The sequence below is a fragment of the Canis aureus genome, chromosome 3 (assembly GCF_053574225.1).
Source record: "Canis aureus isolate CA01 chromosome 3, VMU_Caureus_v.1.0, whole genome shotgun sequence".
Classification (NCBI taxonomy): Eukaryota; Metazoa; Chordata; class Mammalia; order Carnivora; family Canidae; genus Canis; species Canis aureus.
Window position 1 is genome coordinate 15144261 of NC_135613.1, and position 24248 is coordinate 15168508.

The 24248-nt window shown below is 40.2% G+C and overlaps 1 protein-coding gene and 1 long non-coding RNA gene across 2 annotated transcripts in view; one reads left to right on the forward strand and one right to left on the reverse strand.

Moving 5' to 3' along the window:
• ADAMTS18 (ADAM metallopeptidase with thrombospondin type 1 motif 18) overlaps positions 1 to 15492 on the reverse strand; it is a 74778-nt gene extending 59286 nt beyond the window's left edge. Inside the window, exons 1-7 of the mRNA XM_077890882.1 lie at positions 15216 to 15492; positions 12823 to 13016; positions 12266 to 12349; positions 10568 to 10727; positions 8898 to 9003; positions 6809 to 6946; positions 4093 to 4246 (exon numbers count right to left, since the gene is read on the reverse strand). Coding sequence (XP_077747008.1) covers positions 4093 to 4246; positions 6809 to 6946; positions 8898 to 9003; positions 10568 to 10727; positions 12266 to 12349; positions 12823 to 13016; positions 15216 to 15354 — 975 coding nt within the window. The 5' untranslated portion in view covers positions 15355 to 15492. The remainder of the gene's footprint in view (positions 1 to 4092; positions 4247 to 6808; positions 6947 to 8897; positions 9004 to 10567; positions 10728 to 12265; positions 12350 to 12822; positions 13017 to 15215) is intronic.
• LOC144310190 (uncharacterized) lies at positions 15381 to 23361 on the forward strand. The gene is made up of 2 exons (XR_013375871.1): positions 15381 to 15453; positions 23252 to 23361. It is a non-coding gene; the product is annotated as an uncharacterized LOC144310190 (long non-coding RNA).
• Positions 23362 to 24248: the final 887 nt, after the last annotated feature.

Consider the following 24248-nt stretch of genomic DNA (forward strand, 5'->3'; position numbering starts at 1 on the left):
GATGACCGTAGAAGATGATTAGGTATTTGTCACATGGGTGGTCATGCAGCATTCTAAGCTGGGAGGCATATATGCAAAGACTTGTAGACATGAAAGAAGGGACGGTTTGAGAAAATACAAGGACATCAACATCAACTTATGTTGGGACACAAGTCCAAGGGGGAAGTTAGTAAAAGCTGAAACCTGATGTAACAAATTTAGTAAGTTGCAAAGTAGGTACAATTTACTGATTATATTTAAATTTAAATACCAGGAAGTTTCTCTCTGGTCTCCACTTTTTTCTCTCCATGTCAAGTTCTTTTTTTAAAATAATTTTTAAAATAAAAGTTTAAAATAATTTAAAAAAAATAATTTTTAAAATAAATTTTTAAAATAATTTTTTAAAAATAATTTTTAAAACTGAGGTATAACCGACAGGTAGCACTATATTAGTTTCAGGTATACAACATAATGATCCGATGTTTGTATGTATTACAAAAGATCACCACAATAGATCCAGTTAACATCTGTCCCCATGCATTATTGCATTATTTTTCTTGTGATGAGGACTATTAGGATCTACTCTCTCAGCAACTTTCCAATGTGCCATAAAGCATTATCTACAGTCACCATGCTGTACATTGCATCTCCCTGAGCTATTTTCTAGATCTTTGTACCCTTTGATGTCCTTTATGCATTACAATGTCAGATTCTCAAAAGAAGAAATATATGCCCATCCTACTCTTTTTGACATGCCTTTTCTTTCAAAGGAAATGTTCTCCGAGGTGATGAGCGTGAAAATATTCACTAGAATTCAAATACCTTCCCCATAATTCCTATTCTGCTTCAAACCCTCTTGGTGCATCTGTAAGCATGAGCATTTACAGAGCTTCTGCTATGTGACAGTCACTGCTGGCTGCTGAGGTACAGAGCCCAAGCTGCTCATTGCTAACTTAGTAAAATAAGCAGCATGCATGGGAAGCACTGGCCAGAGTCTCTTCCAGCACTTGGGGCATTCCGCAGACAGCACCAATTCCCGTACTGCCAGGCAGCAGGATACATGTGTAGCAACCAAAGGCATGTTCTTCCCCATTGCTGTGGATGTGACCCTCCTTCACATCTGTCCAGATAATGTGGACCCATCAGAGGTCAACTCATTTTCTTGAACTCTTTGAAAGGGAAGAGAGATCAAGCTTGACATACTGAAGACAGAAAACCTGTGGCTGGGAGAGGAGGGAAGGTGAGACAGGGATGAAGGATGGCCAGCCTAGGCCTCAGACAAGGAGGTCACTGGGAGAAAGGAGGCTGCGAGGGTGCAGCTGCTGGAGGCAGGAGGAGGAGGGCAGGGAGCATACCCTGGCGATATGCTGAGGGGTGCCGCCATCCCAAGAGATTCATCCTCACGGTTACCAGGGAAGAGTTGTGCTTATCCTTACCTTAGAAATGTGGACACAAAAGCTGAGGGAGGTTCAGCCATTTGCTCAGGGTTCTAGGATGTGGTGAAATAAGATTTTAAAGCCAGGTCTACCGAAGTCCAAAATTTGGTGGTGTGTGTGTGTGTAAAACTGAAGACTGCTTAATTCAGTAGTTCTCAACCCTGAGCAGGCATCAGAATCACCAGAATCACCTGTTCAAGCACTGATTGCCAAGCCCTACCCAGAAACCTCCTTCTTTAGGACCTGGATGAGACCTGAGCATGTGCATTTCTAACGAGTTCCAGGGGATATTGACAATTGCATCGCTGGCTTCAGTGACACTGGAGCATTCTTTTCTTTTTCATTTCCTTTCCTCCTCTCCTTTCCTTTCCTTTCCTTTCCTTTCCTTTCCTTTCCTTCTTTCCTTTCCTTTCCTTTCCTTTCCTTTCCTTTCCTTTCCTTTTTCCTTCCCTTTCCCTTTCTCTTTTCTTTTTCCTTTACTTTCCTTCCTTCTAACTATTATGCAAAACTGCCTTTCCAGGAGGCATAAAGTTAAAAAAAAAATAGTCAGTGAGGAGAACAGGTGTGTAAAGCAAAGCAATGACACATCTGAGGACTCTGAAAACAAACACCATCCGTTATCTGTGCCCCTGAGATGGGTCCACACTGCCCAGACCAGCAGGGCCATTAGGAGGTTTGCTTGTTTGGGAAACCCCTCCCATGTAGTGCCAGGCGGGAACTACCTGTGAGTCTCAGAGGTCATGCCATGGTTCGTTATAAGCAGGTATTTCTGCCCCTGGCTGGGGGGCTGGTGGTGGGAAATTTCACATTCAGAATCCACTACCTTCCCTGTCCTACCTCATAGTCATCTCAAATCCCTCCGTGAAGCCAATCTCCCTGTCCCCCAGGTTCCCGTCTGTGCCTGCCTCATTCTATCCAGCCTTTTAGTCTACCATTCCCACTTCCCTTTGCTCTGCTCCTCAAGGAAGGCCATCACGCTGAGGTGCTGTCTCTCCAAAATATGGTATGGTTCCAGAAAAATATCTGTCACTGAAGAATGGCTGTGTGAGCCCTGACACCATCAACACCCCACAAACGTGTGTTGAATGTCTAATCCTGAAGGAATGAGAGTAATTTTTAAAATTTCCTTTATGTTTCTAAAGAAAATCAAACTTATTACCAATTGTGCATTTGCTGCATAGTAAGTGCTTAATAAATGTTTCATTAATGGATGCGTAAACTAGTGAAACCTTTAAGAATGAAGCGAACAAGAGAGAATTAGGACAAACTGTCGACAAAGTGAATGTCTACTGACTTCTGCCAAACACATCAACTTAACAGGCAATTAGAAACAGTTGTAAATTTATTAGTGTATCCATGATACTCCAGCATTTGCCAAAGTGATGTCCATGCACCATGGAGGAGACACCAAAAAAAATTGTGGATGGTGGGTGGATACACTTTTCTAATAATTATACATTTAAAGAGCATTAGAAAAATATGTGATCCCAAATCAAACCTGTGATTTGGTGGTTATTTATTAGGCCTGGACTTACATATTTTTAAGTGAGCTGATTTATTGGAAAAGCAACAAGTGAATCACAATACAGAGATAGAGCACAATGAATGAAGGTAGTTGTCAGGAACTGGATGTTGAGGTTAGTGACTGAAGCTTAGGAAACACTCATATTAACTGCAGAGAAGGAAGTTTTAACATCAATGTGATTGATAGGTTTTGTTTAAAAGTTTTGAGGCTTTGGGCAAATGGAATACACATTCTCTGAACTCCATGTAAAAAATGATAACTCTCATTTCAAAAGGTCTTTGTGAAGATTGTGGAAAAGTAAAATAAGTCTCTAAGAAGGTGCCTGATGTGGAGCAGAGACTCGCATGGCAACTGCTGGACATGGGGTGGTGGTGGAAGAGGCAGTGCTAGCCACAACGATGCTGGCGGTGGTGGTGGTGCTGGTTGCAGAAGAAGGAAAGGAAAAGACAAGGGACAGAAAGGAGGAAGAATAGGAAGAGAACAGGGAAACAGAGCTATAAAACTGTGTCATTTCCCTGTTTCTAGATACCTAGGATTTCCATGTTTCTCTCTGAATACTAGGGAAGAAAAACTCAAAACTGATCCCACTGTATTGATGTTGAGATGGACATTGATGGATTTCTTGGCCAATTTGTTTGATGTTTCTCCCATGTCTATTGCTTGGACTTTTTTGCTTTTCCCATCCATGTTCCTCATAATATTGAAGGAAAGACTTAACACACAAAGAAGTTGGCTGCCAACGGTTTTCATATTCCATAAAGGCATATGAATATATTTTGAGGTGGTGATGATTTTCAATGTATCACATTAAAAAGAAATATGAATACAACAATGATAGAATGATAAGAAGAAGGTAAACGTGACTGTACTCAGATTTACTGCTTGTGATGAAATCCTCATCCACACAGGAGAGATTTTCTTCCAAGGATGCAGTCAGATGGTATTTAAACCAGGCATGGCCTATGGGGGATAAGCCTGGATAATTCATTGACAGTAAAATTGCCACTTAATTATCATGCCAAACAACTGACATTTTAGAGATAACCCAGACTCTAACCCTTGGCCTTAGCAAACCAAATGTTTATATTTCTGTTAGGGACACAGACACATTGCAGAATCTTAATGTAAGTTTGAAATCACAAGCAAACATACCTTCACAAAACCAAGGCTGCATAACTTGGCTTTTGCTCCAAATTGCCACTTGCACTGTGTGTCAGCATCATAAATCTGTCCTGGTAGTTTGTCTGGATATTTATACTGTCCTGTTTGCTTGGGCTCATCCACCAGACACCCAGCCTGAGGTGTGCTGCCGTGAAAACACATCGTTGTTAATTCCTACGTTTATCCGTGATCTTTCCATGTAAAACAGTACACCTCTGAATGCACTCATGCAAAGAAAAATATAGCATGGTGAAAGATATAGGTAATACTTAAAATTAAAATGTATATATTTTTTTCCCAGAGAGTGAATCCTAGCCTATCTAAGAGGGTGAAATGTACACAGCTATGGAAGATTTTACCTGGTATGAGAAGTTAGAGCTATCCAAGTAGTTTGATTTGGTCTGCTGGATGGGAAAAGTCAATATATTTGGAAACCCCCCAACAATCTCATTTGACAATATTCAACAAATTTGTATTGGGTGCCTACTGTGTGGTAAGCATCAGGCTAAGTGCTAAAGATACAAAATAAGCTAGCCAGACACAGTACCTGTCTTCATGGAGTTGAAAGTCATGCTGTATTTTTTTAATAAATAATGGGACAGTGGTCAAAGATGTGCTTTACCTCAAATAATCTTTATAAGCAAAAAATAAACAAGGCTTTTGAAAGCATCAGGAGAAAGGATGCATTGGGGCAATAAGCAGGGTAACTTCCCAAAGTCTGCTCAACTGGGATGTGTTAAGAAAAAAATCAGTCTTGATGGTGGATATTGTTAAAAGCACCTTCCAGGGATCCCTGGGTGTCTCAGTGGTTGAGCGCCTGCCTTCAGCCCAGGGCGTGATCTTGGAGTCCCGGGATCGAGTACCATGTTGGGCTCCCTGCATGGAGCCTGCTTCTCCCTCTGCCTGTATCTCTGCCCTTCTGTGTATGTCTCTCTCATGAATGAATAAATAAATCTTAAAAAAAAAAGGCACCTTCCCTCCGTTTAACTTACATAGTTAAACTATGGTACCAATGAGAGGCAAAATAGCACGGTGATTAGGGATGATTTTGGAGGCAGACAGATGGGAATCTGAGTCAATCATGAGACCAAGAACAACGCTAATATTCCTTATTATGGACAATAACTTCCAACAAGAGTTTAACAGATCCAATAAGAAAAGGCATATTAAGCATTCAAAGTCAACTGTTGTTATCATCATCCCAAAACATTTAACTGTATCATATTAATGATGGAAATTCAATCTGATTAAGGTGACCTTGATTTATAATATTTATTGAGTCTATTATCACATGAGATAGAAAAGATAATTTCAAGCCCCGATCATAAATTTAGAACTATTAAGACAACCTTCTAATTTTTTTAAAAGATTTTATTTATTTGAGAGAGAGAGCACACTAGAGAGTGAGAGAGCATGCATGAGTGGGGTAAGGGCAGAGGGAGAGGGAGAAGCAGACTCTTTGCTGAGCAGGGAGCCCCCCAGGTGTGGGGCTTGATCCCAGAACTCTGGCATCACGACCTGAAGCAAAGGCAGATGCTTAACTGACTGAGCCACCCAGGTGCCCCAAGATAATTTTCTATTTGATGAAACATAGTTAACAAAAGGTTTGTCGATTTTTTACTGTTCTTTGGGACATTGTTTGGTTAAACATCTTTACATTTAATCAGCTTTTCCTGTATTACTAATTCTGTAAACATCTGCAAATAATATGCAATAGTACAGGTTAAAAAAAGGTATCAATATTATGAATTCCCAAAGAAATTTTGTTAGTTGCCCTAACATTTGGTCAAAGGGAAATGGGATTAGAACCTAAGTGTTCTTCTGAGTCAACACAGCATGGTGAGATACCTAATAACAACTAGAGTGCTATTATAATTACAATGGTCAAATATATATGGTTGCTAAATAAAATTAGAGGAAACTTCAAAGAGTTCAACTTTGGGCTCATCATTTAATATGAACCACATATTAATATGAATTTAATATTCATAATTAACATTTAATAACATAATAACATAATCATAAATAACATTTAATATGAATCACACTACCTTCCTAACTTCCATTTTACTAATACCATATAGGTGTTTTGAGTTAGCAAAGAGATTTTATATACTTATCATCCCTGTTGGATGTGTTCTGGACACACAGATAGCTCATGGTCATTTCAAACAAAATAGCTAAGCAAGACAATATTCCGTTCATTATAGAACATGTGTACCATGTTAGCATTTTTAATACTCTTATGACTGAATTGATTGATCAGATTAAAATTAGTCACAGTAAAAAGTATATCTAGCAGCGTCTGGAGGTCATAAAGGGGAGATAGTTATAAGCATAAATCTTGGGAACAGAAGCACACCTAACTCTGAGTCTTATGGCTACACCTTAGCAGCTGTAGGATATTAAGCAACACACTTAACCTCCCTATGACTGGGCTTCCTCAACTGGAGAATAAGGATCATAATAGGATTGCCATGAGGATTGAATGAGGCAACATGTGCAGAGCATTTAGTACAGTATTAGACTTTCAATGTATTTTTTCAATAGCAATAATGATGACAATATCATTGTCACCACCACCACCACCACCATCATCATCATCACCATCACCAATCCCCTGAGTATTTATTTTAAACGTCTGTTGAGCATGGTTTGCTGTCACCACTCCAACCCTCAGAATACTCCTGGCTTTATTTTGTCTCACCTAAGGAATTTCTTGAGATACTGCCGGCTGCATGAAGACCAGGAAAATACCCCGTTGTTTCCTGTCAGTGTGGGGGACATGATATTGCCTTCAGCCTTCCTGCAGGGATTGCCTTCCCCATCGTGAATCATGCCAAAGCTGAAATAGAAAGATGAAAACAGAAATCTTCCTGTGAACCCATTTTCCAAATTATAATCAAAGGAAGAAGATGCATTGACAATCAATGAACCCAAGTGAGACAGATTTATCAAATTTGTAAGAAAAAAGACAGACAAAAATGAGTTACTATATACAACCCACCTTTGAACAACACAGGGGTAAGGGCTCTGACCCTCCCCACCTGCAGTTGAAAATTCAAGTATAACTTTTATCTCCCTCAAAACTTCTACTAATAGCCTACTGCTGACTGGAAGCCTTACCAATAACCTAAAGTTAATTAACACATGTTTTGTATGTTACATGTTACATATCTTACAATCAAGTAAGCTAGAGAAAAAAATGTTAATAAAATCATAAGGAAAATACATTTAAAGTACTATATTGTATTTATATTTTAAAAAATCTACATGTAAGTGGACCTGCACAGAGTTCAAACCAATGCTGTTCAAAGGTCAACTATAGGGGAGCCTGGGTGGCTTGTCAATTAAGTATCTGAGTCTTGATTTCAGCTCAGATCGTGATCTCAAGGACCTGGGATCAAGCCTTGTGTTGGGTTCTGTGTACTCAGTGCATAGTCTGCTTGAAGTTCTTTATCTCCCTCTCCTCTGCCCCTCCCCCTTGCTTACACGCTCCTTCTCTTTAAAATAAATAAATGAATCTTTAAAAAAAAGTCAACCATAGTACTGTAAAATTTATGTAGAAAATTCTAAAGAATGCTAAGGGCTTTGTTCTACTGTCTTGGCCACAAAATCAAACGATATGTCTGCTTTATTTTTTAAGGATGAGAAACTTTTGGTTAAGATATCTAAGTTAAATTAAAATGATGGGATAGTCAAACTCTTTTATTTCAAGTACCAATTTTTTTTTCTTACTAATCTCAATTGTGAGACTGTGATAAGGAAGTTCAGGGTCAGGAGGTGATAGGTACAGAAATAAATTTAGATATATGTTTGACATTCGTATTTCTTTCCTGCTCTGTACAAAGGGGCCTTGTACCTAATAGGAATTTTTGTACCACTGTTCACAATAAAATTGGTTCATTTGTACCTTACTAAGAAAGTGGTTGTGTACATACACAGGATTCAAATTTCCTGAATATAATATGCTCATAATATTTAAAATACAAAATATTCAAATATAAATTATAGTTGTGGAGATGATTTTGCTTTTATTTTTAAGTCAGAGATCAATCAGATGCCCTGAAAATGAGCATTTAATATACATGCTGAATATGAGACACACACATAAACACTCCTAAACTCATATATCCAAAGAACTTGTCCTTTGAAAAGGTCATTTTGTAAAGCAGTGTGCTTATTTCAATATGAATGCTACTATTCAAGGACCGTTTGAAAATCCTCTCCAGAACTGCCTCAGCACCAGATAACATGCTTTATAAATTCAACTCATTACTCTTAGGTTTCTCATTCCTCATTTCAAACTCTATTCTCAGAAAGATTTACTAACACCACTGACAACAATACTAAGTACACTCAATGACACCAACTACCAAGAATATCCAGTGTGTGCACTGAAAGTCTTTGAACAATTAACATATCACTACATTCTGGAAATTTACACATCTGCATGATTATTTCCTTGGCATAATGAACTAAAAAAGAATCTTCACTGCAGCACAGCATGGAAGACATTCCTAAAAGACCAGAGGGTCCATTAGATGACTCGCAGTCCATCTGTAATTCTGTACAGCTATGAAACATTGTTGTTTGTTTTGTTTTTTTAAAAAAAAAAAACAATATTAGTCACAATGACTGGCCTTTATCAACCCTTCTTATAGTCAGGTATTATTCTAAGCTTTACCCAAGATCTAGCCTATCTATTCTAACTAGATCAACAATAATCATTAGAGGGACACCAATGAATCACCCAACCAATTTCATGTAAAGTAGTGAATCCAGGGGTCACTCACTTGTGCCCTGACTCATGAGCGATGGTGAAGGCCAGGCCAAGCCCTGTATCCTCATTGATGGTACAACTGCGGTACTTACTGCACATTCCACTGATGGGGGCAAATCCTATTGAGAGAGCAATTTCAAATGTTAGGCTAAAGGGCACATATACTGATACCTGATCATTTCTTATGGCTTCAAAATGTTCTGTAGAGTTTTAGTTTAACTGATTCACATAATTAGTTTTAGTTTGATTAATGTACTTAATATTTTTGCAGAAAAGCATTATAGGCATATGATTATTTGTCCTACCCTGATAAACACAATATTTAACATTTTTTGCCTTTTAAAAAATATTGTCATCAAAAGATCCTCCTTACAGCCCTGAGAACTCAGTATGAGTGTTGTAATTTCCATTTTGCATATAGAATAAGAAGCTGCAGGACATTTATAGGCCTCATCTAAGTTAAACTGATGCAAAATGTCCACTTAACAGTGTTGGTAGCATCAAAACTCAAGGTATATTTCCTAAGAGAACATACATCCTGGTCTTTTCCTGATGCAGACAACAAGAAAAGGCCTGAACAATGTGAACAGATTAAGTGCATTTTTCTCATATTCACTATAATGTGATAAATGCTTCTGTTTTCATAAACCACATCATTGGGCAGGCCAGGTGGCTCTGTGGTTTAGTGCCGCCTTCAGCCCAGGGCCTGATCTTGGAGACCAGAGATTGAGTCCCACATCAGGCTCCCTGCATGGAGCCTGCTTCTCCTTCTCCCTCTGCCTGTGTCTCTCTGCCTCTCTCTCTGTGTGTCTCTCATGAATAAATAAATAAATAAAAATCTTAAAAACAAAACAAAACAAAAAAAACCCCAAAACCACATCCTTCAAAGAGCAGCTATCAAATCATCTCAGCCAGTACTTGATTCTATCTTGAATCACATGATAGTGGTACAGGTCTTTCTTCCCAGTTTTGGGTCCTCATGTGCAGAACAAGGATATGGACCCAGTTAGTATAAAATGCACATTTGTGGACTGACTGAATCCATTTTGCTGCTATGAGGTCCACGGGATGATCTGAGAAACTTAATGTATTGGCACATATCATCAGTGACACCATCATTACCACCACTGCCATCATCACCACTGATCTAGATGATCATTAATTCACCAAAAAAAAAATTTCTTGAGTTCCTAATGTATGCAATGGAATATACTAGAAAACATAGTATAAATGTAGAAGATATAGTCCTTACTCAGTGTCTTAGGTAAATATAGAACAGCTGAGTCCCTTAAAAGTCAAGTAACCTTCTAACGGATGCACTGCTATGCTACCTAGGGGCACAGTTATACACCATGGTGATCAGTCTAATTCTCTTCAGCTACCCAGCTGCATTCATGCTTATGGAACAAACCACAATTTTTCCGGTTAAACAATTTACCTCAATGATCATCCCATAGAGTTCATAAAGAAACACCCAAAACAAATAAAGGAAATGAAGCTCACCATTCTACCTTGACTTTGGTTAAATAGAACAATATTCACCACAGGGCTGAGTGAAGATACTACCCCACAATTTAAATATGATGTTTCTTCTTATTAAGGGTCCTAAGGGCCACCCACCCAGTTGAAAGTTTCCATACTGTGTTTTCACAGGCGTGAGAGAAGCCTCCCTTCATACTATACCTAGAGTGTCGCACGGTTCATTCTTCCAGGAACAGATGTCAAATCCTGTGAGTAGGATGGCATGGTCGTGCCTCTTGCCATTCTTCCCAACGAGAGCCGACTGCCATTGACAAAAACTATGCAGAGACTGGTCTGCATGATGGTTGATCAATAATCCTCCCTATGGGAAACCCACAGAAACCAGAGGGTGAATTTGTCAGGAGTGAGAACGTTGAATCATTCCATTTGTACAGGCAAACACAGAAACCTCATGTTTCTAGGGAGAAAGGTCTGTGGAGGAAAACACTTGGGCTAAGGTTGGAGACAACTGATAAAAAAAGAAAAACCTAAAAATATTTCAGGTAAATGCTCACAATATTTCCAGTAACTATAGAGTTTTGGCAGTATATTGTATAATTAGTTCTATTTTATAAAAAAAATAAATAACCTGACATCAGTTGGAATATCTGTGTCCATCTCATGTTGTTACCACCTTTATAAAACTGATAGCTTTTAGAACCTAATTATAAGTTATTGTTGATAAAGTTCAATGCCTTCTTCAATATAGTACAAGCAAGGTAGTGACCACAGCTTATTTACTCCTATGCCAAAATTTCCAGCAAAGGGCTTGGCACATCATCAGTCCATCCATCAATCAATAAAATGAAAGCTCACTGAATGGATGTAGAAACAAATAATTATAAGATTCTGAGAGGGTAAGATAGGACCTAGCCTTAAGATAATTATTTACCAAAAATCTTTGCTTGAAACTATTGACTTGGATCAAGTTGAGGGTTTTTAGACTAGGTCTTTAATTATCCATGAATTAGGATGCCTCTGGCTTCAATGACCTTGGGCAAAGTATAAGTGGTAGGTTAAAGACAGAAGTGTCTCCCAATGACACACATCCTCCTTTCTACCCTTCTAAAATTCCAAGAACAATCTGACAGGTTGTTAACCTCTGTTGCTCTACACACCTGGACAATTAATTTTTGTCTTGTCTCTGACTCCTTGCTTTGTACGTTAATTACTGGGGTTGCAGATGAAGAGGAGAAGCCACAGGGGACTTAAAACCCTGTGGTAGTCTCCATTTCAGAAAAATACAGTTTCTGCATCAAAACACTACAAAGCAGCGGGTGCCATGCAATTAACACTTTATTATATGTTCTGGTTTTATAATTTACTCTGTGCCTGTGACCTACACTTCAAGGTAATCGATTCAAGGGCAGTTAAATATTCCTTATTTATTCTCTGCAGTACTAAGATGGTGTTGGGGAAACAGTAGGTTTACTACAAGAATCTTCTGATAACTTATTTTCTGTATATTTTCAAAACATCCTTTTGCATCTACCTGCAAATTACCCAGGATATCCAACGTGCAAAATTCAACTAACCCTTAAATCTGATATCAAAGGCACCTTCCCTGTAAAGCCTACATAATATTTGTATTTTTATATAGAATGTAACATTTATACTATATATGCATATATATGTCATTGTGTGTTGTATATACATGCACATATATGTAATTATTTTGTGATGTTTTCATTGTTTGAATACACAACCCTATTACATTATAGTTTCTTTGAGGATAGGATCAGCATATTTTTAAGTTGGAATTTCTAATGACTAGTTCACGGATCAATACATAGTAGGTATTCAATAAGTGGATCCTGAATGGTAGAATGAATTAAGAAATAAGTGAAGTATGGCACGTACAGGTTCTTGTTCCAGAAGAATGAGGCTCACCACAACAATGTTTATATCACTTCCAATGGTCCCATCTTTAAATAGGCTAGAAACCTGTCAGAACAATTGAAATCAAGCAAAAATAAAGTAAATCTTAACATTTCCAAAACTCTGTATCAATCAGACATATTTATAAGTATACAGGCCTCAACTTCACCAAATATATGTACATATGAAGTCAAATCTCCTCAAAATTCATTTTTTTCCAATAAAATAATGTGGCTATATCTGCTATTCAATCCACACAAGGAAATACTCTTTAATTTTTTTAAACCATTCCATTTTTTAAAAAGATTTCATTTATTTATTCATGAGAGACACACAGAGAGAGAGGCAGAGACACAGGCAGAGAGAGAAGCAGGCTCCAAGCAGGGAGCCTGATACGGGACCCGATCTTGGGACCCCGGGGCCACACCCTGGGCCGAAGGCAGACACTCAACTGCTGAGCCACCCAGGCATCCCAATACTCTTAATTTTTAGCTGTTCTGGAGGACGAGTAGCATCAGAGTCCTGGCAAACTCCCTTACCATGTTCATGACTGTGAGAATGTAGGTGGTGACATTTGCCTTGCCATGCTTTTCCACCATTTTCTTGTCTGCTACCACAAGAGTTTCCACATTTAGGCCCTTTTGTGATTTTCCAGCTGATCTTCTGGGTCGCCCTGCACTCCCATATTCATCAAACCTGAGATAGGTATCCTCCGTGGGAGGCTTAGGGGCATCTACAACGAACATAAGAGCATTTGGAAGGGATTACCAGTGGAGAACAGCTGAGTGAGATAGAAAGAAATCTACACAAGGCAGGGAGAGAGTCTGTAACCAACACTTCACTGATCTACTGATAAATGATGCTTTCAGTGCTTGTCCTGGGGCTTTGTACCTAGTTTGTGGTTGAGAAAGATTCATTCAAACAAGTTGGTAGATGAACAGACAATAACTCAAAAATACTCTAATGAGTAAACATACACACACAACCAAACTACAAATCTAGTTGGTATAGCAGGTCGACAAAAATCAATTTTGCTGGAATAGTCTTTAAAAACAGAAAATGTTCATTTTATTTTATTCTAAATAAAATAAAACACTGCAGAAGTAGACATTACCCTTTGCCTCTGAATTCATGATGACATTTTATATATTATTTTCTAAATAAAATTTAGAAATATACGTCCTACAGAATGAACACTGTCCATGTCTAATATCCTTGTTTCATCAACACAAGCTAGAATATAGCACAAAATAAGTGGTCAATAAGGACTCTTTGACATAATATTGAACTCGTTTGGGGGGAAATAGCATAGTCAGCGCTGATATTTAAAATATGAAATATTTCATAATAGGTAAGGTGCAGGCACCACCTTAACAGAATGGATATTGGCCATGGCCTTTAGGAAGAGACTTGGAAGTCTCAGGATGTTGGGCCCCAGGCATAATCCCTTCAGTTAATGGAGAGGGACAAGTCCAAGGATTGCTGGGGGGCAATAGGGCATTTGGAAATGTGATACTAACACAGAGTTATTTTAATACTTCAACAACTAGTAGAGTCATAATAGTGAAGTCAGATAGCTCTCCAAAGAGTAAAATTAAAAGATCAAATTATATAGTTTAGATATAAAGCCTCAAGTTGGCCACTTTCATAAGTGACCTAAGTCTCAGTTTCTCAATGGAAGGAGTCTAATATCCATAATACCAATCTGAACCCTGCTTTAAATATTAGCTTTGATATCTCCTATCAAATATATATCACTGTCACTATGAATATCACTATTTTTATAAATCCATGCCAAATAGATGTTCCTTAAAGAGGAAATTTTTGTTAACACCCCAAATCCCCAAAGACCAATTAAAATGCTAGAAACATGGCATTTCACTGTTGCTCCCAATCAACTGCTCAGGGATATCCATTCCCCTTCTCCTTGGGTAGAACCACCATTTGGCTGCTCTGTCCAACCAGGCATTCACCTGCCCTTATGGCTACTGAGCCTTTAAAATGTGGCTGGTGCCACTGAAGAGACTGAATTTTTTATTTTAATTTTAATTAATTTTGATTTAAAGTAAGAAAGCAATACTTGCTGCACTTATTGGAAAACAAGGGAGTTTGGGAGAACCTGAATATGTAAATCTACACTTCCAACCTTCATTTCATGAAACTCAAATACAAATTAATTATTTCTGATGAAAATTTGTTGTCTAAATTAAAATCGTGATCTAATTGTCAAACAAATACTATATTTCCAAAACTTAATATAAAATACCTGATTCATAATTTGGTATAGTGTTGGCATGTTGAGATATTTTGTAATATATCAGGTTAAATATATTATTAAAATTAATTTCCTATCTTTAATTTTTTTTAAAAATGCGGCCAGTAGAACATTTAAAACTATTTGTGGGGCTGACATTTATTTCTCTTAGATACCACTGGTCTACGAAGTGCAGAATGCCATGGCTGGGTCACAAATCATGCCCAAGGGGCCCTGTATCTATCTCAGTGTCACCTCCATGTAGGTGCCAATGTTCTCATTTCCTGTTAAGTTCTCCTTCAAGAGCTCAAAAGGAACAAACATCCAACCACACCTGAGGATACACCTCTGATTTCTCTCATCATTGGAAGACTCAGTACAGAAGCATGAGCACAGAAACCAAGATAATATGGGGATCCAAGACTAAAACATAGGAGATGCTAAATGAAAACCAACAAAAGCATATCAAAATCTTTCCTAGTTTAACCTAGAAGAATTGAGAATTGGTCGCCCAGTTTTTGCCTGACAGGGATGAATATTGGTCCATCTCCAAGACTGATTTCAAGGGATTCCCAGTGTAGCCCCAATTTTAACCTGCAAAGTCAGCACACCCAATTACACTCAAGAAAGCCTACGGAGGGCCCCGCATGAGAACAGAATAAGAAAAAGTTTCCTTACATACATTTCTTGCGTCGTCCACAAAAATGCTGCTTTTGCAACCTTGGGTGGTGATGCTCTCTTTCTTGACTCCAAGATGTGCGGGGAGTGTGAGTTGGGGAGAGACCGGAAGAACGTCCGCTGGAGTCCAGGTAGCCATGGCAACGGTGGACCTTCTCCTCTGCCGTCCTTTTGTACAGTACGTGAGGATGGTGTCCTGCAGGTGCACTGTAGTTATGTTCCTGGGCCAGCAGCTGAGGTAACGGTGAGATGAGGAATTCGTTTTTTTGCGTCCTTATTAGACCTGACTAAAAAGCCAAACACACAGAAAACATGAATGATTCCAGGCCTCCTCTTATGTGGTGATTTTCAACAACTGTTTACTGGCCACTTCCTGGGTGCGGGCACTGCGCTAAGTAATTGATGGGTATTTTCTATGTACCATTAGCATTAACATGTTTTATCCCCATTTTACGGAGGTCAAGACAGAGGCTAAGGTAGGAAGTAGGAAAGTGAGCGCTGACATCGTAGGGAAGGAAAAAATTTTCCCTTTATCCTTCTAGGTTCTTGGCTCAGACCCCATTGTAATAAAAGATTAACAAGAGAAAAACAAACAGAGGTATAATAACATGTATATCTTTCGTAGAGATGGGAGTCATCCAGGAAAACTGAGTAACTCCCCAAAAGGGACCAAGACACCACCTTATAAATACTGTCTCCAGCTAAAGATGTGAGAAGATGTTGAAGGCGATGGGGGTGGGAGAAGGGCAGTCACGCAAGCTACCAGGAAAAGCACAGAAAAAAGAGATATGGTTGATGTGCGGATTTAAGTCCTGGCCTTCTGCCCAGACAAGTTGCCAGAGATTTGATCACCTTCCTGGTCCTGGCACAGAGAGGGAGGCACCCCCAAAATGGAGATTTCCCTCATGAATGTAAAATGGTAACTTCTATTTGGTTTTCAGAGAGTTTCTCATGTCTGCTGTTTTTTTTTTTTTTAAGATTTTATTTATTTATTCATGAGATACACCACAGAGAGAGAGAGAGAGGCAGAGACACAGGCAGAGGGAGAAGCACGCTCCCTGCAGGGAGCCCAACGTAGGACTCAATCCCGGGACCCTGGGGTCATGCCCTGAATCAAAGGCAGGTGCTCAACTGCTGAGCCACCCAGGCGTCCCACCCACTGGCTCTTCAGCCTGAGTTAAGAAATAAGCTGGGAAGAAGAATTTCATCAATTAGAACACACAGACTGAGGTCAAAGCGGAGGTAGTAGAGTCCCTGTTCACTCTCTCTCCTCCACTTAGCAGATCTGTCTCTCGATGGTGCAGCCCGGGACCCATGGAGATGACCATGACTCAGCCAGCCATCCAATCACAATTTCGCTTTCCAAGTTTGTGGCATAAAGTGTATATATTTGGACCTGATATTTCAGCTGGAGCACACCTCACTCTCCCTTCCACATCTCCATCCTCTCTCTTTCTGCGTTTGGTTCCGAAGTTTCTGTACATCCAGGCCCCGGGATAGCAAGTGTGGTCTGTTGGTGTGCAGCTTCAGCCCACCCAGGAGCTTGTCAGAGATGCAGACTCAGGTCTCACCCCAGATCTGTGGCATCAGAGGCTGCATTTTATTTAGATCCCCACACGATTCATATGTCTCTGAAGGCCTGGGAAGCACTTACGTGGGCCAGCAACTCTTAAACTTTGCCGAACATCAGAAACACGCAGGGATCCAAGAGGCACACAGACTCCCTCACTCCCAAGCAGAACTGCATACCATCAAAATCCACATCTTTTTCCTCATGATTCATGCATCAGAACTTTTGTTCTGAACTGCTCCAAGGACTATCAATGCACAAAGGGCTTCATGAGCCCGTCTTCTAGGCCTCCCCTTCTTCATGAGCAAAAGGGGAGGAATCCTTCCCTCCCTGACTACTTTATAAGGGGAGATCGAATAACCATTGTAGGATCCCTTTATACACTCTCACCTACAGCAGTCTGGGTGGGTGAGGATGATGCGCCTATTGAATCGACACTCACTGGGTATCAGGTGCAAGGCACACAACTGTGTAGGAGTTACACAGAGGATGTGCTGTGCTGGGGAGCCAGACACCTAAAAATTTAAGGATGGTACCAAACGCCAAGGGGGTGTCAGGCTGAGAGCAGATTACTATGGGAACATGGAGGCGCTGGCACCTAACCCACCCAATGGAGTGGAGGGGTTGCAGCAGACGGGCTCTGTGCTCAGGCCTAATTTGGGCCATATGTTAGGATTCAGCTTCTCATTCCTAAAATAAGTCCCAGAATATGTGGTTTGCCCTTGACTTTCCTTCCCCTTCAGAAGGATGCTGCCTTCTGAAAGACTGTCTTGTTGACTTATAGCATTGACCTATTATCTAGAACCGGGGAACAGACAGATACTTTGCTTGGCTCGGTGAACTCACACTGAGCACCTCAATAGCAGCCCTTGTCTAGGAGTTGGCATAAAGAACAGAGGCACACCACATGTCAACAGAACAGTTCACATTCATGTTCTCCTGGAGATTACAGAAGAGAAATTGATTGGCAAGATAAACATTCAGTTGAGTAAAATCCCACAATCTAGGAATCCTGTCCATCATATCTTCAGGCTGGATCTCAGAGTAACCTGCCCTTCCCACCCAGCCCAGAGCCATGCTGGTAGGGTTTCCCTTCCTCATTTGGACACTTTCTGTTTAGTCTCCCCAAGCCATCTCCTATGTGAGCCTCCTCACATATAGTCTCTTTGTCCAACATAATCAACTCATTCCATGCACTCGGGTATTGATCTCAAATCCAAGCCCCTTCTCCTTGGCCCACAGATCCCTGCATAACCTGCCCCAGGTGGAGCTGGGCGGTTTAACCATCCCCTCTCCCTCTCTCCTCACCATTCAAAACAAGACATTTCACTTCTTAGATCTACTATGTGCTCTTACTTGAAGGTGAGCAGAATTTGCCACCCCAAAATATGCCTCTTTGGCACAAGGATTATCTTAAGCTGGTTATTTTTAAGACTCAGCCCATACAGGAGAAGCTCTGAAAGCCTAGGGAAGTTACCCCCCCCTCCTTTTTTTTAAAGACTTACTTACTTAAGAGAGAGAGAGCGAGCACGCAGGTGCGCGCGCACAAATAGGTAGAGTGGCAGGCAGAGGGAAAGAGAGAAGCAGGGTCCCTGTGGGGCAAGAAGCCCAATAATGTAGGGCTGGATCCCAGGACTCTGGGATCATGACCTGAGCTGAAAGCAGAGGCTTAACCAACTGGGCCACCCAGATGCCCCGAGAAGTTATCTTTCTGTAGGAGACAGTTATGTTTATAAAGGAAATCTCCATTTATAAGAGTGTCTCCCTCTGTGTACCAGGAGTAGGGGGATGACCAAAGGTCTGGAGACACTACTCAACAGAGGTGTGGACTTAACTCTGCATAACAATCACACTCTTGCTGACTGCACTGGGCCCGATTAGTTCCCATAACTGTCCCTCTCAACATCTTATCTAGATCATATTTAGGGTGGTGTCTTGTGCCCTTTTGGAGAAATATCAAAGTTCTCCTGGGTCCCTCCCATGTTATTAATCATCTTTGTTTTTTCCTGTTGATCTGTCTTCTATTACAGGGGGGTGAGCCAAGAACTTAGTAGGGTAGAGGGAAAATTATTTTTCCCTCCCCCACAAACTCTTGCACACTGTTTCTTTGACCTATGATCTCCTGCTCCCATAGACTTGCTTGGCTTTCTGGTGCTCACCACTTTGTCACCTTCCCCTCAAAGAAAATTCACTCATGGCCCCGCTTCCCCCTACCCCCCACTTCCAAATTCTCTGAGGCCACAGTTCCTTGCTCATGTCTCTCTACAACGACAGAAGCAAACAAAATGCCATCCTCTCCCCACCACCAGGGACATGTAATTTTAACATAATTCTCTGTGACAGCAGAAGCCACACTGGCATCCCTGCTGTGTGTCACATGTTATCAGCCAATCAACATTTGTTTATTAGTCTATAAATGTTTGTGGAGTGAGTGAATGAAAGAATCTCTGACCGGAGGCATGCGGGGATGCGCCAGCACCCACTCCCTCCATAGCGGAGGACACTGGAGGTGGGAAGCGACAGGTTCCAATACATAAAATCCAGGCACTCTTTCTGAAGTCGAGCTGTGAAGCCTGGAACACTCGATGGGATGCTTTATTTAAACTTCATGACCACCCTGTGAAGAAATCTCAGTTGGAAGCACAGGAAGATCTGGGTCCCTCCTAGGTAAACCCTGGCCTTCCAGTGCCCCCACCTCTTCTACATGCCTGAAGACAAAGGACACCATTTACAGTCCCCAGCAGAGTGAACAGTTAAGGTGGGGGGTGGGGGTGGGAGCAATGATTTATCCATGAAAGCCCTCCTGCCTTACTAACTTCCTAACTTGGTTAAACTAATATCAAAGGCTTAAGCCACTTAAGTGTCTTAACTGGACCAACCGGTTGGGAAGCTTTTTCTCTATTCTCCCTGTTTCCTGAGCACCTTAAGGCAACTCAAAGGCACAGTGAAAGCTTCTGTGTTGAGAAAGCACTAAAAAAATAAGAATTGTCTTCCCATATTGGGACAAACACAGAGGCCACATGATCCTCTCTTTTTCAGTTCAAGAGTGACAAGGACAAAAATCTAGAATAATTCTTCAAAATGAAACAAGAATTTTGCAGCACTAGCTATTAAGGAAGAAATATATTCTTTTTTTGGATTGGGTTTGACAGAAAACATTGGAGTCTGACCAAATAAATACATTTTATGGTTTAAAAATCCAAACCCAGCACCTCCAAAAGGAGCCATCTGTTTATTTGCGGAATGTGTGAAGCATCTTGAGTTGCTGAACACACGCAATGTTCTGACTCCAACAGTGGTGAGCAAGATGGAGCCGTGGTCTCATGGGACTTCCAGTTAAATGGGGGAGCAGGGATAAGACAAGATCACAAATGGGTATGAAATATTCCTTTGGGCAAAATATGAAGAAAAAAAGGGTTCTAGGAGAGAAAACAAGATGAGGGAAAGGGCAAGGAGTGTGGGAGAACATGGGAGGCTTTCCTGAGGATGGGCATTTCCGGGAGATCAGAGCCCTTTCCTGGCTCATGCAGGAAATGAGGGTAGACAGGAGGGAACAGAGACCCAGTGGCCTACCAGAAGGGAATGGAGCCTGAGGATGCACTGAGGCATCCTCTAGGTCTGGGAAGGACAGGAAAGGCCTCAAGTCCCTGGGGAGGCTAGTGTGACACACTCAGAGCTGCCCCCAACTCCCTAAACTAGGGACTCCTCTCTCTCAGAAGACAGAAGAAGCCAGAGATAAAGGCCCGGCGGTGTTCCCTTTTGGACTGAATATTGTTCCCACATTACATGTCAACCTTTTCTAGTTTCAAAGATCTAGAAACCCAGTTACAAATTTAACTGCTAGGGATAAAGACCAAGAGTCAATATTCTATGCAGTGATAGTTGGCCACTTTATACTTTTAGAATGGAGATACTATAGACAATATATTTTGTTAGCAGTTGTTTCCTACTTTGGATGTCAGTGGCCAAATAATACACTAAGGATTCAGGTAGGGTATAAATCATACTTCAGGAAATTGCTCTTTAAAACACCCACTCCTCTAGGTCATATTTAAGTTCTATCAAAGGCTTTAAACTTAATGAAAAAAGGGAGACTGCAGATTCGAGAAAAGACAAGGTCCTTGTCTTAAGTGACCTGTATCCCAGCACTGGTACCTATTAAATAATCAAAAATGGATTCAATGGATTAATGATGTTTGCTAAAAGTGAGATGATCTATCTTAAAGAAAGGTCCTGAAGTAATAATAAAAAAAGAACCCCCATGGGCGGTCTTAACATTCTATTGCTCTTCTTAGGGAAGGCTAATAAAACAACAAAGTAGCCCCCATGAGGCTGGCTGGGAAAATATTGGCAAAGATATATATTTGTGATTACGAAAAATCAACTTATTTTTCATTTTAAAATTTTTAACCCATTGTTAACAATAGTGACCTAAAAAATACTGAAACTTCAGTCAAGCTGTCACATTCTTTTAAAAAAAAAAAACAACTATTTTGTCCAAACAACGGGACTAAAGGATAACTAACTCATTTGTTGCCCAGCATGTATGAGGATGCCCCAAAAGGAAATATCAGTTTAGAGTGAGCAAAAAGCTTAAGGAAGCAGAGTCAATATGAAACAGGAGTCCACGGTCCAGGGGCTGGAGGAGGAGAGAAAGGGACCATCAAAGAAGCAAAGGACTAGGGATTTAGAATTGTGTGAAGAAGTGACAAGAATTAAGCTAAAATGGAATGGCACAAAGATAATGAAATAAAGGAAATGCTCAACATACAGACAACAGTTTAGGGGTGCCTGAGTGCTCAGTCGGTTGACCATCTGACTCCTGATTTCAGCTCAGCTCAGCTCATGATCTTGGGGTCATGGGATTGAGCTCCACCTATGGGCTCTGTGCTCAGCAGGGAGTCTGCTTGAGATTCTCTCTCTCTCTCTCTCCCCCTTTGCTCTTCCCCTATTCTCTCTAAAATAAATTTTAAAATCTTTTAAAAAACAGACAAACAAAAAGTAAACATTTTACAGGTACACTTGAAGCTCCATTGCTCACTTGCTGGGCTTAAGCATTCTGAACTTCTGGTTGCCTTTTTACACCATCTGTGAAGTGGGAATAAAAGTATCTCTAACTTGGGTTTTCTCACTGGTCAAATAAGTGAATATTTATTTATCAAGCACTGTGCTAAGTTGTCAACTGCTCAGTAAATCTAAACATAAAACACAGCGCCATAGTGACTTTAAAAAAGGAAGTAAGAATCTTGAGATTAAAGACAAATGATTCACCAGGTTCCAGATGAGAACAAGTAGACTATCTGGATCAGTGGTCAGGCTGAGGAGACAAAATACGACATCATGCCAAGAGCGTACAGATGCTGGTAACATCTTCAGTTCTCTACAAAGCACACAATTCTAAGACACTGACATAGAATTTTTTACCATCTGCATCCATACATGTAGAAGTAGTTTAACAGACAACTTGGACAGGCCCTCACACGTGGACATGCCTTTTGGGGAAAAAAAAACATTTGGGATGCCCTATTACTGTCAAGGGGAAGAAAATCTTCCATTTTTGGGAGAAAAAAACAAAAATATACATGTCAACAAAAATCTGGTATTTCCCATCCATTCATTGATAGCAATATTATCATCAACTAGACTCACAATACAAATATGATGTAGAAGGGCATTTAGGCTTTCCAGATTTATATACATAGTAATCTTCCTTCAAGAAAACTGAAAAGCCCACTCAGCGCAAATTTCTTCAGATACTACCAGTATCTCCAAATAGCCTGGCAAGAGAAGGGGGCCAAGATGCAGAGCCACAGAATTTTCACATTCTGTAATGGTTAAGTGACTCGTTCTTCCTTTCCCTTAGCCCTGAAGAAATTTACAAAACTCTCAGATACTCCAGTCCCTGATTTGTAAAGTAGGAATAATAATAATAGCACTTCCCTTAGAGGATTTTTAGAGGATTAGATGAGTTAATGCTTCTGAAGTGCTAAGAAGAGCACTTGGCACTGAGAAACATCCAGTAATGTTTATTGTTATCATTATTCCATTTGATTATTTGAGGGGACAAAGCAGAGAAGTCATCCTGCTTTCTAGTAATATGTTGATATTATAATCTTCCCCTTCAATTGGACCTGAAATTCTGGGGACCAGAATCTGGTGTCCTAAGTATTGTGTTTATTGAGAAAATAGTCGGAAGACTACACAAGGCTTTAAGAGGTGATGAGACACATTAATGATATTCTCACAAATATAACTGAAGATATTTAAAGACAGAGGAGAAATCATGAGTTTTTCTACCTTGGAGATCTGTTTAACCCAAAGGTTTCAGGTTTTAGTTTTAACTTGTTTGTTGTTTTCTTTTGTTGGGGATGGGAAAGACAAATGACACGTAGAGGGGGAATTGCTAGGCTCCTCCACTTCAATGACACTTTTTGGACCTATTAACTTCTCATCTGCATGTTCACAGGTTAAATGTGAAACCCAGACTTGGTCCATTCTGAAGACCTACTCTTATCCACCTGCCCTCTACTGAAGAAGAAGAAGAAGAAAAAAAAAAAGCAGCATCATGGGGAAAAGGATACTTTGATGGGAATAAATGGAAGGTTACTGCAGGGAGAAAAAAAGTGGAGCTGACTTCCTGGAGATTATGGTAGATTATTACAGATGCTCACCAAGCATCCCACCTGCGGCACACACTGGTGCATCACTGGGCAAAGCCCAGTTCTCCCGGTGACCCCTGACCTCCACTAGGCAAGTAGAGTCTCCAGGTACTGTCAGTCTCTATGGTTTTCTGAGTCATACTGATAAGGATAGATTAGAAAAACAGTCTAAAAAAAATCTTTCTTCAGAACTTCTTAAAATGGCCTGGCTTTTTTCCTCCTCCCTAGCTTGGGATGTTGGGCTACTTCTTCCTATACTCCAGTAGGCGGAAAATGAATTATCCTTTGCTTTCACTTACACTAACCAAATTTGGCTCCGAGACAATATTAACTAACATGGCTTTGACCATGTGCAATGGTTTAAGCTACTGACACAAAGATGAATCGACTCTTTCCTCAGAGTGCTTGAAGTATAACCGTCTGTACTGGTATAAAAGATGCAATACTAGCAGCTCTTCAAAGATATTAAGAACATATTGATGAAACCTATTTATTTGGCTAATTAAAAATATGTCTGTTGAAATAAACACTTAATGACTTCAACAGCCCAAACCTCATGAGACCAGAGTATAGCAGTTCCCGATGCAACATGAGGTTGGGAGATATAAACCCATTCTGTTCCAATTTATGCCTGTGCCCATTCTCAGAAGGGCACAGACCTCCAAAAAGCTCTTTTTTTTTTTCCAAACACTGTATTAATACCAAAATGGTTGTCAGTTTACCATGACCTATTGTCTAAATTTTAGTATTAATTTCAAAAAATTAAATGCACACATACTCCTAAATGCACACAATTTTTAGAAG